Below are 16739 nucleotides of genomic sequence, written 5' to 3' on the forward strand. Positions count from 1 at the left end.
CTTTGGCAATATATCAAATTATATATATGCTCAACCCGTCGTGTTTGCATTCATCTGTCTGTTCTGATCATATAAAATTCCCTTTAATTTCTCAGGTTGGCAAAGCTGAGCTTTATTTGCGGCTGGTGAACACAAGAGATGCTGATATGCAATCAATGGCTGATATCCAACCTGGCAGTGCTTCCTTATATAAATACCCTCCTACAGTGAGTTGCCATGTCACAAACAAAATATATACCAAATAGGAACAGTTGGAACACTTAATTTATTTTGCATAAAACTTTACTTATTGCCTTCCTTCTATATATTTATGCATGCTCAAGTACGCTCCTGAATGCTGCAACTGTTAGCATTTTAAGCATCTGTGTGTGGATGCGAGGCTAATCCTAGTGCTCCAGCTTGAAAACAGAACTTCTCTGAGAAACAAATACACATGAATATCCAAAATCATAGGACAGATAGGAGAGCACTTTCCAGACATGCTGCTAATTCAAAGTGTCAAGAGAGTCAGATTGATCCTATATTTTTAACCTAGTTAGCAACTATCCCAGTCGTACTTTCTTTCTACTGGATCTAGCACCACACAATTGCAAGAACTGGCTCAAGAACTGCCATTTTGGAGAATACAGAGGACCCATTCAAATCTTCTAGTTCCCCAAACTGGTACTGCAAATTTCTGTGCTAGGCGAAGACTGAAATATTCTTTAGACAGTGAGCCCTTCCCCATTTGCTAAAAAGACAACAATGCGCCTGACCATGTATTTGCTTGGAAAATATAAAAAACATGTGTTGAGACAGCAAACTCGGTAGCGGTTGTTAGTATGAAATGGGAAGACTCAAAATATCATTCTGTTGGACCATGGCTGTATTCAGCCATAAGGATGTCTAGGGAACATCTGTTGTAGAAAGAACCTCTCTACTGTATTATTTTATGTCACTTTCCAAGAGAAGAAGCATTTACAAACTTAAGGTAGTAAGCTTGAAAAAAGCCAGCAACTCCACATTTATATTTGAAACAATAAAGTTGCAAGCTCTTGAGCGGAGTTGCAATCTTCAGAGTTAAAGTGCATTGGTTTGTTACAGCAAACACACTTACATTTATTTTATTTTATTTTAATTTTTTGAGAGGAAACCAGCTCCAGAATATTTGCAGTGTCCTCTCCTATGGACATGCTGCTTACAATAATACTCTTATGCTCTCTTCTCTCCTACACAGGCATCCAGTTCCAAAGCGCCTCCTATCAATTTTCCTCCAACCCAGCATTCTTTCCATCCTGCCCCCACCAGCCTGTCCTTTTCTACTTCTCCTTACACTGGTTTAGTTGATCCTCCTCCTAATCAGGAACAGTCTGTCCAGCTAAAAACTAATGAAAGGTGAAAAAAGGAGGATTAACCATTTTCTCCCTCCAAGATTGTCTTTCCTTTCAATTTTAAAACAAATCAGCATAGCAACATAGCTCCCTGCCCCTTGCCCTGTTTGTTTAAAAAGCTGTTATAATAAATTAAAAAAAATTCTTTCTAATAAAATATATACTTCACTTTATATTCAGCAGTTTGTCAAGTACTTAGTACACATCCAAAGTAAATAAACATTATTTATATTTCAAATCTTAATGGCACACCCTTTCCTTTGAGCTAAAAATCAGACAGTCTGGTGAACTAGTACTTTTTTCAGATTAACTAAAGGTATCGGCCTTTGAGCGCTCAGCACACCATCAGAGGCATGTGTAACTTGATGTAGGATTTAAATAGAGATGCAAATTGTATGCTACACAGATTACACACACCTTTTCAATTCAGTAGGGTAGTATGTGAAAAAAAAACCATTTTTAAGATCCTTTACATCACTTTTTATATCTAACTATCAAGCACTAAAGGTAAAGGTTCCCCCGCACATGCGTGCTAGTCGTTTCCGACTCTAGGGGCCAGTGCTCATCTCTGTTTCAAAGCCAAAGAGCCAGCGCTTGTCCGAGGACGTCTCCGTGGTCATGTGGCCGGCATGACTAGATGCCAAAGGCGCACGGAATGCTGTTACCTTCCCACCGTAGTGGTCCCTATTTTTCTACTTGCATTTTTACGTGCTTTCAAACTGCTAGGTTGGCAGAAGCTGGGACGAGTAACAGGCGCTCACTCTGTTACACGGCACTCAGGATTTGACCCGCCAAACTGCCGACCTTCTGATCGACAAGCTCAGTGTCCTAACCCACTGAGCCACCGCGTCCCTCAAGCACTAAGTCCCATTAAATTATGTGGAGCTCACTTTCAGACAAATAGGCTATAATTAGCCCTGCTTTTTGAAGAGATAATTGCTGTATAAAACCTTTTAAACTATTAAGCAACATTTTTTTTAAAAAAAAGTCCCTAATGTACTAGTGAAAATTTATTTATTTATTTATTTGACTTGTTTGCTGCCCATCTCTTCTAGAGGCAACTCTGGGCGGCTTACAAACAAATGTACATAAATAGTCTCCTGAGTAACTGTGAAGTTTTCTAAACAGTTGTTATTGGAAAGCTTCTCACTGAATATCCATAGCTGTGGTTATGATCAGTGACCAGTGTTACAAATTGTCTGACTGAAAAAGGCACCACAGTGATATACAAACAAAAACTATATAGCTGAATTCCTGATGATTTAAATTAGAACTTTCTAATGTTAGCTCATTCTAGATTACCCTGACTTTAGCTCGTTTGTTGTGTGTGGTTTACTCTTTGTTATTGCTTTGGGGTTTATTTTGCTGTGCCCAATAGTTTTCCAAATAAATGCAGTGATTAATTGATCAATTACTTGTTTTTTCTTCCTATGTTCCTTCCAATTTGTTATATTGTACCTACCTGTACATCTATATCACCAATTACCTTTCACTTTCCTCTCTGCTCTGCTCATCCAAATGGGTATGTATTGGGTTTCTTAAAGAATCTTCTGGACTTTAATGTTGTGTTCTGTTCATATTCAACACACACACAACCCCCCCTCCTTGTTCATGTCCCCCTTCTTCCACTACACTATTTTCCTGACTGTGGCATTGGCAGCACCTAGAAACAGATCAGAGGCTTCTCCAGCCTATTCCAGGTAAAGATTCAGTGCGATTCGGTTTTCAGATTAATTTTCTTCTTTCTCTCCATGTTGGAAGATTTATTTTCTTAGGGGTTTTTTGGTGGAAAATTATTTTTCCCCTGGGGCCTGATAAAGATGGTACATATTATTTCATGAGGTGTGGAAGAAGAATATCTGAACTAATCAGCATCTAATAATTCCAGCAGAGGTGAAAAAATACCCCCAAGTCCAATTGCCGAGCAGAGAAACTGCAGGCAGCCAAAAAAAATACGACTGGGAATCATTCTTGATAAAGTGAAAGGTGCCCCACCAGGCAATGGGGCCATCCGGTTGACAGGTTACCATCAGAAAACTGGTCAGGTAGGTAGCAAATGTGTGAATTTATCATTGGTTAGTCCGTAGTTTACTGAACTGTGACTTACTGAATTAGCCTAAAGGTCCAAGTTCACACATTGCCAATCACATTTTTAATGTGTTCTAAAAACTGAATTTTAATGTGGCATAACATTCAGTTTGAAGATGCAAGAGTACGCAAGTTAAATATAAGTTCGTACATTTGTATTTTATGTCTAGGTACAAAGGAAGTTAATTTAGGTAACCATTGTGATGTGTAAATATCATTTTCTACAGTGTTTCTTATTAAGTCAAATTTATTCTTTTATGTATAGTTTAGGCATGTTTGAATTCTTGTTGCACTTATGCATATCTAGGAGATTGGGCTTAAATACTCTTACATTCTAATTTTTCTATGGGAGAAAGGCATATTTCATGCATTCAAAAGGCGCAGCCCTTGGTATCTTTGTGAACTGAAAAAGATGCGTCTAAAATCCTGAGATCTATTGCCAGACAATAGACAATATTGTATTGAATAGATGAAACAATCTGACACAATAATTGCTTACATTGGCACCCATTAGATGCAGAAGAGTATATTGTCAACTGCAATTTGTGAGGTGCCTGAAGCCAAGCCAAAAACAAGAAGAGCTAAGAATTATTGTAATCTAATGTTATCCAAGGTCCGTACTGTATATTTGGACTATAGCATCCCTCACGTTTTGTAGTCTGCAATTCATGTTATTAAGCTTTACTGCAACAGAATCATCCAAGCATTTGACTCAAATATAAGAAATGTATTAAATGACTTAAGCAAGGAGACGAACTCTATTTTTCTTAATCCTCTCAGGTGATTTGCACCAGCAATACAGGATTTAATTATTGCACTGATTTCATCAGATCAGATATCAAACACAGTTATTTCATATTTGGAGAAGAACAGGTATGCAGAAGGTTCAGATTGTGGGACTTATATTTCTACAGGAAATCTTTATACTGTTCCAGAATCAGCTTTGCCCCTGAAAGATCTTATTACATATTCAATTTTCATCCTGCCTTTATTACTTTATAAGTAACTCAAGGTGGTGAAGATACATAATGCTCCTTTCTCTTCCTATTTTCCCCACAACATGGGATAAGAACGAGTGACGTGCCCTAAGTTACCCAGCTGGCTTTCATGCTTAATGCAAGACTAGAGCTCACAATCTCCGAATTTCTAGGCCTGTACCTTAAAACCATTGCACCAAATTTACACAACAGATAATTAATTAATTCCCTACTCTTGCTAAAGGCATTTCTTCTTGGTCTGCAGTGTTGAAGCTTTGCAGAGATGGTTGGTGAGCATTTCCAATTCTGCCTCTCAATTTTCAGGTCTCCATTCCCCATTGTGTTAAGAGATTCTTTTACAGGCGTGTCAATGGTTGAAGAGCTCTCTCATAGCAACTGCTTGGATTTATTTGCAATTCATTGTCGTGCACAATATGTGAAAAGGGAAGGAGTATTATTTGAAGGATATTCTCGGTTGAAGAAAACACTGAGTGTTTCTAGGTCTGGAGCAGTGAAGGCAATCATAAACCAAATTGTTTGGGAGGGATTGGGGAATAAAAATCATGATACTATAAATGGGCCCTTAGATCCTTTATAGCTCACAGTAACATCATAAGACAATTTATCAAAAAATGTTATTGGAACTGCCTTATAACATAATTGTGAAGATATAAAGATATAAAGAAATTAGGCAAAACGTGATGTCCCGTTGCCTGGAGGCGGTCCAGGTCTGGATGGGGAGAAACAGGCTTCGTCTCAATCCTGCCAAGACTGAGTGGCTTTGCATATCGGCATCTCGGGCTAACCAAACTATTCCACCTTTAACGATGGGGGGTGAGGTGTTACCCCCCGTTGATAGGGCTCGCAACTTGGGTGTCCTCCTGGACTCACAACTCAATTTTGAAGATCATATAGGAGCCGTGACCAGGGGGGCTTTTGCCCAGGTTCGCCTGGTGCGCCAGTTGCGACCCTACCTGGACCGAGATGCCCTACGCACAGTCACTCATGCGCTTGTGACCTCCCGTTTAGACTATTGCAATGCTCTCTACGTGGGGCTGCCCTTGAGGACCATTCGGAGACTACAACTGGTGCAGAATGCGGCCGCGCGAGTTGTGATGGGGGTTTCCTGATACTCCCATGTAACACCTCTACTCCGTGAGCTGCATTGGCTTCCGGTTGCCCTCCGGGTGAGATTCAAAGTGCTGGTGATGACCTATAAAGCCCTAAATGGCTTGGGTCCGGGATATTTGAGGGAACACCTGCTGCCAGCATCAAGTTCCCTTCGTCCAGCACGCTCTCACAGGGAAGGTCTTCTCAGGGTGCCGCCGGTAAAAGATTGCCGGCAGATAACAGCCAGGGGGAGGGCCTTCTCTGTGCAGTGGCGTAGTGTGGGGGGTGCAGGGGGGGCCGGCCGCACCGGGCGCAACATCTGGGGGGGGCGCATTAGATGCATTTTACTTTAATTACATCAGTATTTTCATAACAAACAATACATGTGCTTAGGGGGTAAGGGTTTCTTTAACTAATCTAGTGGAAGAGACTCGAGTGCTAAAATCCATGGGTTAGGGGGTGCAAATTACTTGCCTTGCCCCGGGTGCTGACAACCCACGCTACGCCACTGTCTCTGTGGGTGCGCCTGCCCTCTGGAACCAGCTGCCTGTGGAGCTCAGGACTGCCCCTGACCTGCGTTCATTCTGCCAGGAACTGAAGACTTGGCTCTTTGAGCTCTCTGGCCCCAGCTGAGAATTTTAACTGGGGTTCTATTTTCAGGGATACTTTAATCTTTTTAATTGTCTTTTAACTTTTATATTTTGTATTGGTATGATTTTAAAATGCCCTGTAAACCGCCCTGAGTCCTTCAGGAAAGGGCGGTATATAAATCTAATAAATCTAATAAATCTATTGCAGGTAGTCTTTATTAATGAAGGCAATTGGAACTAACAAAGGAGAATATTTGTAGCTCAGGGCTGACATGACGGGTCCTTAGTGCTCTCTGAGCTTACTTGTTTTTCTTGCAGACATTTCATTACCCAGACTAGGTAACATCATCAGTGCTAGTAAGGGGTGCTCCTTACTACACTCCTTTCTAGCAATGATGATATTACCTAGTTTGGGTAATGAAATGTCTGCAGGAAAACAAGTAGATAGATAACCTTTATTGTCATTTTTTTACTATGGGTACAATGGCACACGTTAAAAATTAAATTTAGTTCCTTGATCTCAAAGTGTACACATACATAACACACATTTAAACATACTATATACAACATATGTATAGACCTACACTCTTACATATAAGTAACATATAAATATTAAGTAAGCTCAGAGAGCACCAAGGACCCCTCAGTTGGAACTGGAGTTTCCATGGCTAACCACAAAATACAATGTCACGTGACCACACTGATTAGCGATGGTAGTTCTGGTTGCCATCATTAAGTGAATCCCATACAGTTGTTAAGTACAATGGCATGTGGTCACTATTTGAGACTTCCTGCTGACTTCCCCATTCACTTTGCTTATTGGAAGTCAGTGGCAAAAGTTACAAATAGCAACCATACGATTGTAGGATGCTGCAATATTATATTTGTGAGCTAGTCACCAATCCTCCAAATCACTATCCTGTGACTTCAGGAATGCTGCAGCATCCAGACTTTGAGAATTTATCCTAAGTAGCACTCATCCAGCATTGTCACAAGTTCAAAGAGTCTCTGAATGAATGGTTGTTAAGCAAGGACCATCTTTTTCTACCAAGTAAAGTTGCAAAAGAAGAGCATTTTTCAGAAATGCTGATGCAAGCAGCTGATAAAGAAAAACGGTACTACGACTCTCTGTGAGAAGCTAGTTCACAGATACAGGTAGCCCTTGACTTACAGCAGTTCATTTAATAACTGTTCAAAGTCACAAATGCACTGAAAAAAGTGACTTATGACCACTTTTCACTTACCGTCTGACCTTTGCAGCATCCCAATGATCTTGTGATCAAAATTCAGATGTTTGGCAACTGGTTATTTACGACCGTTGCTGTGTCCCAAGGTCCTGTGATCACATTTTGCAACCTTTTGACAAAGTCAATGGGTAAATCAGATTCACTTAACAACCGTGTTACTAATTGAACAACTGCAGTGATTAACTGCAGTTGAATAAATAAATAAATAAATAAATAAATAAATAAAATTATTATTATTATTATTAATGGAGTAAAACTCACTTAGCAACGTAAATTTTGGGCTCAACTGTGGTCCTAAACCGAGGACTACCTGCATAGATTTTGTGGTGAGAAACACCTATTTAAAGAAATGATAGAAGGAATGGATGGACAATGGCGAAAACATTAGAGCCATACAACTTTCTACTGAACATTGTAGATTTCTTTTGATCTCCTCTCAGGTAATATTTTGGGATGTTATGCCACAAGAAGATATGATCCTTGTTGCTCGCTTTTATCACTGCCCCAGTGGAAGGGAAACGTCTGCATTCTGGGACAACAAATTCACCTCCCATTATCCATCTTTAGGGAGTGAACAATGGTTAACTGCCTGGGCTGCGTTCAGACTAACCAAACGGTTTGAATCTTGTGAAGTGATGTTTGCAGGTATGTGCTGCTGTTTTAGAGATCTTGAAGCTATGATTGTCTTCAGGAATCAAGATTTTCATGGTGCTCCTCTCTTACAATAATAAAATGATCTCCACTCTGCCTCTATAGGTGCAAAGAAGGAAAAGGGATCCAGAATGACTACGTGGAATATTGGAACCCATACATCATCTCTGTATCAAAGTCCTGTGCCACCTATAACAGTTTTGCCCACTGTGGTAAGTCCACTCAAATGTAGCATGCCAAGGTTTAGTTTAGGAAATAGTAAATGCATTAAACCCCTTCATGGATTACTGCCTTGTCGTGGCGAAGGGGCTTGCGTAATTCAATGAAGCTATGAGCTATGCCGTGCAGGGCCACCCAAGACGGACAGGTCATAGCAGAGAGTTCTGACAAAACGTGATCCACTGGAGAAGGAAATGGCAACCCACTCCAGTATCTTTGCCATGAAAACCCTATGGACAGTACCAAAAGGCAAAACGATATGACGCTGGAAGATGAGCCCCTCAGGTCGGAAGGCGTCCAATATGCTACTGGGGAAGAGCAGAGGGCTAGTACTAGTAGCGCCAGAAAGAATGAAGCGACTGGGCCAAAGCCGAAAGGACGCTCAGCTGTGGATGTGTCTGGTGGTGAAAGGAAAGTCCGATGCTGTAAAGATTTTTTCTCCATAGGAACCTGGAATGTAAGATCCATGAATCAAGGAAAACTGGATGTGGTCAAACAAGAGATGACAAGACTGAACATTGACATCTTAGGTATCAGCGAACTAAAATGGACAGGAATGGGTGAATTTAATTCAGATGACCATCAGGTATACTACTGTGGGCAAGAATCCTTCAGAAGAAATGGAGTAGCCTTCATAGTCAATAAAAGAGTAGGAAAAGCAATACTGGGATACAATCCTCAAAATGACAGAATGATCTCAGTTCGAATCCAAGGCAAACCATTCAATATCACAGTAGTCCAGGTCTATGCCCCAACCACCAGTGCTGAAGAGGATGAAATCGACCAGTTCTATGAAGCACTACAGCACCTTATAGAACTAACACCAAAAAATGATGTTCTTATCATCATGGGGGATTGGAATGCTAAAGTAGGAAGCCAAAAGATAACTGGAATAACAGGCAAGTTTGGCCTTGGAGTGCAAAATGAAGCAGGGCACAGGCTGATAGAATTCTGTCAAGAGAATACGATGGTCATAGCAAACACTCTTTTCCAACAACCCAAGAGACGGCTCTACACATGGACATCACCAGATGGTCAACACAGAAATCAGATTGACTATATGCTCTGCAGCCAAAGATGGAGAAGCTCTATACAGTCAGTAAAAACAAGACCAGGAGCTGACTGTGGCTCAGACCATGAGCTTCTCCTTGGAAAGTTTAGGCTTAAACTGAAGAAAGTAGGGAAAAGCACTAGGCCACTCAGGTATGAATTAAATCATATCCCTGTTGAATATACAGTAGAGGTGACAAATAGATTTAAGGAATTAGATCTGATAGACAGAGTGCCTGAAGAACTATGGACAGAGGTTCGCGACATTGTACAACAGGTAGCAACCAAAACCATCCCAAAGAAAAAGAAATGCAAGAAAGCAAAATGGCTGTCTGAGGAAGCTTTGCAAATAGCTGAGGAAAGGAGGGAAGCGAAAGGCAAGGGAGAAAAAGAAAGATACACCCAATTGAATGCAGAATTCCAGAGAATAGCTAGAAGAGATAAGAATGCCTTCTTAAATGAACAGTGCAAAGAAATAGAAGAAAACAATAGAATAGGGAGGACCAGAGATCTTTTCAAGAAAATTGGAGAAATGAAGGGAACGTTTAATGCAAAAATGGGCATGATAAAGGACCAAAATGGCAGGGACCTAACCGAGGCAGAAGAGATTAAGAAGAGGTGGCAAAATTACACAGAAGAACTATACAAGAATGAGCTTAACGTCCCTGATAATCACAATGAGGTGGTCACTGACCTCGAGCCAGACATCCTAGAATGTGAAGTGAAGTGGGCCTTAGAAAAGCTGAGCAACAACAAAGCTAGTGGAAGTGACAGTATTCCAGCTGAGCTATTCAAAATCTTAAAAGACAATGCAGTAAAAGTGCTACACTCAATTTGCCAGCAAATTTGGAAAACTCAACAATGGCCACAGGATTGGAAAAGATCAGTTTATATTCCAATTCCAAAGAAAGGCAGTGCCAAAGAATGTTCAAACTATCGCACCATTGCACTCATTTCTCATGCTAGTAAAGTCATGCTTAAAATCCTACAAGCTAGACTTCAGCAGTATGTGGATCGAGAACTACCAGAAGTGCAGGCAGGATTTCGAAGAGGCAGAGGAACTAGAGATCAAATTGCCAACATACGCTGGATCATGGAGAAAGCTAGGGAGTTCCAGAAAAACATCTACTTCTGCTTCATTGACTATGCTAAAGCATTTGACTGTGTGGATCATAACAAAATGTGGCAAGTTCTTAAAGAGATGGGAGTACCAGACCATCTTATTTGTCTCTTGAGAAACCTATATGCGGGTCAAGAAGCAACAGTGAGAACTGGACACGGAACCACTGATTGGTTCAAAATTGGGAAAGGAGTCCGGCAAGGCTGTATACTGTCGCCCTGCCTATTTAACTTATATGCAGAGCACATCATGAGAAAGGCAGGGCTAGATGAATCAAAAGTTGGAATTAAGATTGCCGGAAGAAATATCAACAACCTAAGATACGCAGATGATACCACTCTAATGGCAGAAAGTGAAGAAGAACTAAAGAGCCTCTTGTTGCAGGTGAAGAAGGAGAGTGCAAAACTTGGGTTGAAACTTAACATTAAGAAAACCAAGATCATGGCATCTGGCCCTCTCAATTCCTGGCAAATAGATGGGGAAGAAATGGAGGTAGTGACAGATTTTATTTTCCTGGGCTCCAAGATCACTGCAGATGGGGACTGTAGCCAAGAAATTAAAAGACGCTTGCTCCTGGGGAGGAAAGCCATGGCAAATCTAGACAGCACACTAAAAAGCAGAGACATCACCCTGTCAACAAAAGTGCGTATAGTCAAGGCTATGGTCTTCCCAGTTGCAATGTATGGCAGTGAAAGTTGGACCATAAGAAAGGCTGAGCGCCAAAGAATTGAGGCCTTTGAACTGTGGTGCTGGAGAAGACTCCTGCGAGTCCCTTGGACCGCAAGGCGATCAAACCGGTCAGTCCTAGAGGAGATCAATCCTGACTGCTCTTTAGAAGGCCAGATCCTGAAGCTAAAACTCAAGTACTTTGGCCACCTAATGAGAAGGAAGGACTCGCTGGAGAAGAGCCTAATGCTGGGAAAGATCGAGGGCAATAGAAGAAGGGGACGACAGAGAATGAGGTGGCTGGATGGAGTTACTGAAGCAGTAGGCGTGAGCTTAAATGGACTCCAGAAGATGGTAGAGGACAGGAAGGCCTGGAGGAATGTTGTCCATAGGGTCGCGATGGGTCGGACACGACTTCGCAGCTAACAACAACAAATGCATTAAAATTAAGGTAACTCCTCCTCCCCCTCAGTTAAGAAAATGTTATTCACATTGTAAAATGGGACAATCTGGTTTGCTTTTAGCTTAATGTCAACTAAATTAAGAGCCAAGGTGGCGCAATGGTTAGATTGCAGAATTCCAGCAGGCTAATTCTGCTGACTTGAGGATTTTGTTGAATTCTGACTAGCTCAAGGTTGACTCAGCCTTCCATCCTTCCGAGGTCAGTAAAATGAGGACCCAGATTGTTGGGGGCAATATGCTGATTTTGTAAACTGCTTAGAGAGGGCTGTAAAGCATTATGAATTAGTATAAGTCTAAGTGCTATTGCCAAACCAAGCCATTATTTATCAGCATGATTTACAACTTTGTGTATTATATAAGCCTAGTACGATTTAGTCAGTAAACAGTAGATTGAGCAAACATCTACATAATATGCCACTCAGTTGTAAAAATCCAGAGATGGCCTCAGATCCTATTCTTATTACTTCAACATTCTTAATTGGCCTATTTCAGTAGTTTTAAACATTAAACCATTTTAAAAGCCATGTTTTACAAGCCATAGAAGCAATGTCATGTGCGTAAGAATCAATTGATTTAGCTTTCATTCTACTCTATGGGAATGTTGTGTCTTAGTCAAGCCTTATCACTTCTGTCTTCATTTTAGCCAGAACACAAGAGGTATGGCGATGCTACTTTGAGGCTACACATCTTTAGCACCCAAAAACCTGAGCTGCCTTTCCCACCAGAGTCACCAGCCATACTTGATCCTACAGAAGCCTAATCCTATACAAGTGCTAGAGGAAGAATAGTTTGTTGTAGTAAACTAGAATGGCTTGGACTCATCTATCCGAAACAGAATTGGTAGAAGAACCCAAAGGTTTTTTTTGGCAAATCATTCAATTAACATGGAAAGAACTCAAGTGTTTTTCTCCAGTTGTTTGTAACTACTCAAATACATGCTGTATTCACATGCATTCAATTTGTCTGACAATTAAATAAAAGGGGTTTTATTCTTCATCTTGAGGATTTTGTTTTTGCAGTGATTTGTTTGTTGTTTTGCGACTTTCTTGAATGAATACATTTTCTGATTTGGAAGTTACAGATAAGTTTATTGATCTAGGTTTAATAATCTATCATATGAAAAACTATTGTGGAAAGAGCAGGGCCAAAAACAAGTTACTGTTACCTTGGAAAGATATCAATCCCTGTATAATCGTATGATTTATAAATGATGCTGTTCACTCTGTTTAGGAAGTAGATCTGCACTAATATAGCAATAAAAAGGCTGATTTATATCATTCTATGTAATCAAAGTAAATAGTGTTTTAAAACTGTTCTTTTCCGTTTTCCCCCTTTTGCATACTTTTTCCTTTACTTCAGTTAAATAAATTATTTTTGCTAATGTAACTACCACTTCTTAAAATGGAATATGAATATTCCCTTCCAAATAATTTAAATGTATTTACCATCACATTCTGCATTTTTGATACTTAAAGATCTTATATTATTTTCCATCATCTTCCTTTAGGCTAATGGTCATTCAAAGAATTTCAAGGCTAAGTGGATTTGAACTCAAATTGAGCATTTTTTTAAAAAAAATGGGTTATCTGGTTTTAATGAGGGTGTACAATGGTGTAAATATATTTGGCTAGGCAGCACAAACTGTATTTTGCAATGGATGTAATTGCCTATTTATGTATACATAATAAAACTTTTTATGAAAACAAAATACTGCAAGATGCTAAAAACTAACACTCGCATCTCTCCTAGTTGGGTCTAGTGCTTAAGGCAGCAGACAACAAAGCAGGAGACTGCGAGTTCTAGTCACACCTTAGGCCTGAAAACTGCCTGGGTGACCTTGGGCCAGATGCTCTTTCTCAGCCCAGGTTGTCGTGGGAAAAATAGGAAGGTGTGTATTTGCTGCCTTGAAGGATCTTAAACTTGAACTTCAGTGAAGTTGTCACTGAGATGCCCATGTGACCATTCCCCTAAATTGCAATCCTGGCTCTCCCAATTGCAGTTAAGCAATTAACATAGGGGTGCCTCAGGGGGTGAGAACCACCCCCCCCCCCAGTGCTCATTGGTATGCAGAAATCTGCCATGGGCAGGGAGTTCCTGGCAATGGTGGGATTCAAATATGTGAACAAACGGTTCTCTTTGTGGATGCTGCTTCTGGAAGCCTATTCTGGGCCTGGACAACAAAAAATTAGCTACCGGTTCTGCTGCAGTGGCGCGAACAGGCTGAATCCCGCCACTGGTTCCTGGCCTTTTCGTTATTCCATTATGCTGGGGGATTCTTTCCCTGTCCCACAATTCCTGGATCTTTTTTACTTTTGCCTTTTTCTGCAGCTGCTGACAGGTATGCCCAGCTGATGCGAGTCACAACTAGGAAGCTAACAACAGGATCTTTCTTAAGGCTGAAAAGAGCTTACCAGATATGGTGGGGAGAGAGAAGACCCAGTCCTCCTGGTATGGTGTAGCAGGAATAAGTAGTCACTGAACATGCCAAGGCAGTTTTGTGCATGCTGGTGGGCTGGGCGGGCAGTTGAGATGGGAGGGGCTCACTTAAAAGGAACTTACATTAAATTCAGCACTCTTTACCACAGAAACCAGTCTCTTCAAATAATATCTTCAATCAAGCACACATCTGAGGAATAGATTTAACTAAAGACTTAATTCCCTGAAGGTAGCTCTGGGGGGAAAAAATGGCCAAATTGCACAGGGGATTTTTTTTTTTGCCAGAGTGAGTGCAGATTGTTAGATGCTCTGACAACAGTGCTCTGATGTCTGCTTTGCCTTGCATAGCTATTCTGGTGAAATATTTTAAAAAGTACATACCTAAAAAGATAAAATTATTTTGGAAAAAAATCTCTTCCTGGAACATTCCCTTCATAGACTACTAGTTTTGATTGAGGAAGGAGCTTATCCATCCCATTATTAAGTTGTACCAACTGGAACATACATTTCCAGGAGGGTCACCTACAATGGGCAAGTCATAGATGAAAAATCAGATTAAATATAATCCATTGGAAAAGAAGCAGTAATCCATTCCAGTATTGTTAAGAAAACCAATGGACATTCATCATAAGCAGTGCACCACCAGCATATTGGAAGATGTTAGAAAACTACTAGAGGAGCAGAGGGAAAACACAAATACTATTGGTACTTATGTCATTAAACTAAAGCCAAAAGGACCTCCAGTCACCAATATGACTGAAGGCAAAAAGAAATCCAGCACTGTAAGGATATGTATACCATTGCATACCACTGATGGAATGTCAAAATCACGAACCAAGGCAAACATGATGTTGTCAGAGTAAGACTGAACTTTGACATTGTATGAATTAGTGAACTGAACCACTTCATATTAAAAGAACATTAAACTTACTGTGAAGGAAAAAAATCATAAAAAAATCCGATTATCGTCATTATTAACAGAATGTTGATGTTGGTGTTCTGATACAACCCCCGAATGATAGAATTATCTCAATTTTGGTCCAGGGCAAGTGAATCAATTACCATAGATATAAAGGAAACAAAGCTGAATGAATTTATGATGGTTTGCCACATCTATTCAACACCAAAAAGATGCCATAGTACTCTATGTGACTGAAATGATGAAAAACAGAAAAATCTGGCCTTGGTCTATAAAATAAACCATGACGCAGAACAGTTCTGCCAAGAAAAAAGCAATATTTATAGCAAAATACCTTCTTCCTATAACCTAAAAGAAAACTGACTCTACACAGATATCATTGAAAGCAAATTAATTATATATTCTGCAAGTAAAGATAGAAAAATTCTCTTTCATCAGCAAAAGCAAGACCAGGTGCTAATTGTAGCTCTTTCTCAAACAACCTCTTATATTACTTTAACCTAAAACAAACAAAATAATCAGACAAAGAAGATACAATTTCAGCAATATTCCATGATTACACAATAAAGATTTGGTAAGATTAATTTTTATAACTCAAAATATGCTATAGTTCAGGGGTGTCAAACTGCCAGCCAGATGCATCATGGTGAAACTGCACCCACCTCATTGCCGGCAATGGAAAAAGCCATGATACGTTGCGACATGTCACATGATAATGTGAGTTTGACACCCCTGTTATAGCTGAAAAAATCCAGAAGGTGAAAGACAACTGGTACACCAAATAAATGCAGAATTCCAAAGAACAGCAATAAGAGACAAGATATAGTTAAATAAGTGTTGCAAAGAAATAGAGGCTAACAAGAAAGAACAAAAAACGTATTTAAGAAAATTATAGAAAGCAAGGGAAAGTTGAGTTAAAATTGTAGATTTCAATCCTCAGAATTCTCCAGCCATCCAAAGGACTTGAAAAATATCAATTTATATTCCAATACTAAAAAGTACGCTAAAGAATGCTCAAATTACCATCAGTCTCTCATGCAAAGTAAGGCTCAAGTTTGTATTCTGACTAACAACATATAGAACTGCCAAATATCTATAGGTCTCTCAGAGAATAAAGTTTAACCAGATTCTAGACAAAAAAAAATCTCAAAACACAAGAAATTGAAACAATGTATTTTCCACAGCATTCCTACCCAGAACAATTGTTTTTAAGTGCAAAACATTTGCACTACAGCTGTACTTTTCTGAAGTAGCTCAGTATCAAAACCAATGATGTACTAGATTAGTGCCCCCAAAATTTTTGGGCACCAGGGATTGGTTCCATGGAGGGGTTTTTCTGTGGACCGAAGGGAGTGTGTGATTTCATGTGCTGCCTGCATTCTGTGAATGGGGCTTTGCTTGCTTGCCCTGGTTTCTAGCATGTTGTGGATTGGTGCAGGTCCAGAGACCGGGGACCCCTGTACCAGATCACTGGTAGGCACATATCCTTCTTTATGTACATATACTGCAACTGCCAAAGTATTTTGCAATTATTTATAACTGCTGGACCAAGGGAAGTCTGGTGCCAAACATTTCAGAGCATAAATATGCTTACTCCTTGCACTATATTCTAGTTGAACTTTTCTTTTCTTAGTAAATGTAAAACTAGGAAAATCTCAATCGGAAATCCATTACATCAGTATATTTTAGTTTTAGTCTGAAATTGAAGTTGCTATCTCAAGAAGTCCATGTCAGTTCAGGTACAAGGTTCAAATGGATACATCTCAAGAGTCTCTATTTGCCCATATTAATAAAATGCCACCATCATTATTAGTAAATCTTTCATATTCTTATA

The 16739-nt window shown here is 39.9% G+C and overlaps 1 protein-coding gene across 1 annotated transcript in view; it reads left to right on the plus strand.

Moving 5' to 3' along the window:
• Nucleotides 1–12546, plus strand: part of CCDC17 (coiled-coil domain containing 17) — a gene marked incomplete at its 5' end in the record, with an annotated part of 30872 nt that extends 18326 nt beyond the window's left edge. The window contains 7 exons of the mRNA XM_081322758.1: nt 96–206; nt 1217–1374; nt 3262–3415; nt 4239–4331; nt 7823–8027; nt 8139–8245; nt 12194–12546. Coding sequence (XP_081178884.1) covers nt 96–206; nt 1217–1374; nt 3262–3415; nt 4239–4331; nt 7823–8027; nt 8139–8245; nt 12194–12310 — 945 coding nt within the window. The 3' untranslated portion in view covers nt 12311–12546. The remainder of the gene's footprint in view (nt 1–95; nt 207–1216; nt 1375–3261; nt 3416–4238; nt 4332–7822; nt 8028–8138; nt 8246–12193) is intronic.
• Between the last annotated feature and the right edge of the window lie 4193 nt (nt 12547–16739).

Source organism: Vipera berus (assembly GCF_964194415.1).
Source record: "Vipera berus genome assembly, chromosome: 3".
Classification (NCBI taxonomy): domain Eukaryota; kingdom Metazoa; phylum Chordata; class Lepidosauria; order Squamata; family Viperidae; genus Vipera; species Vipera berus.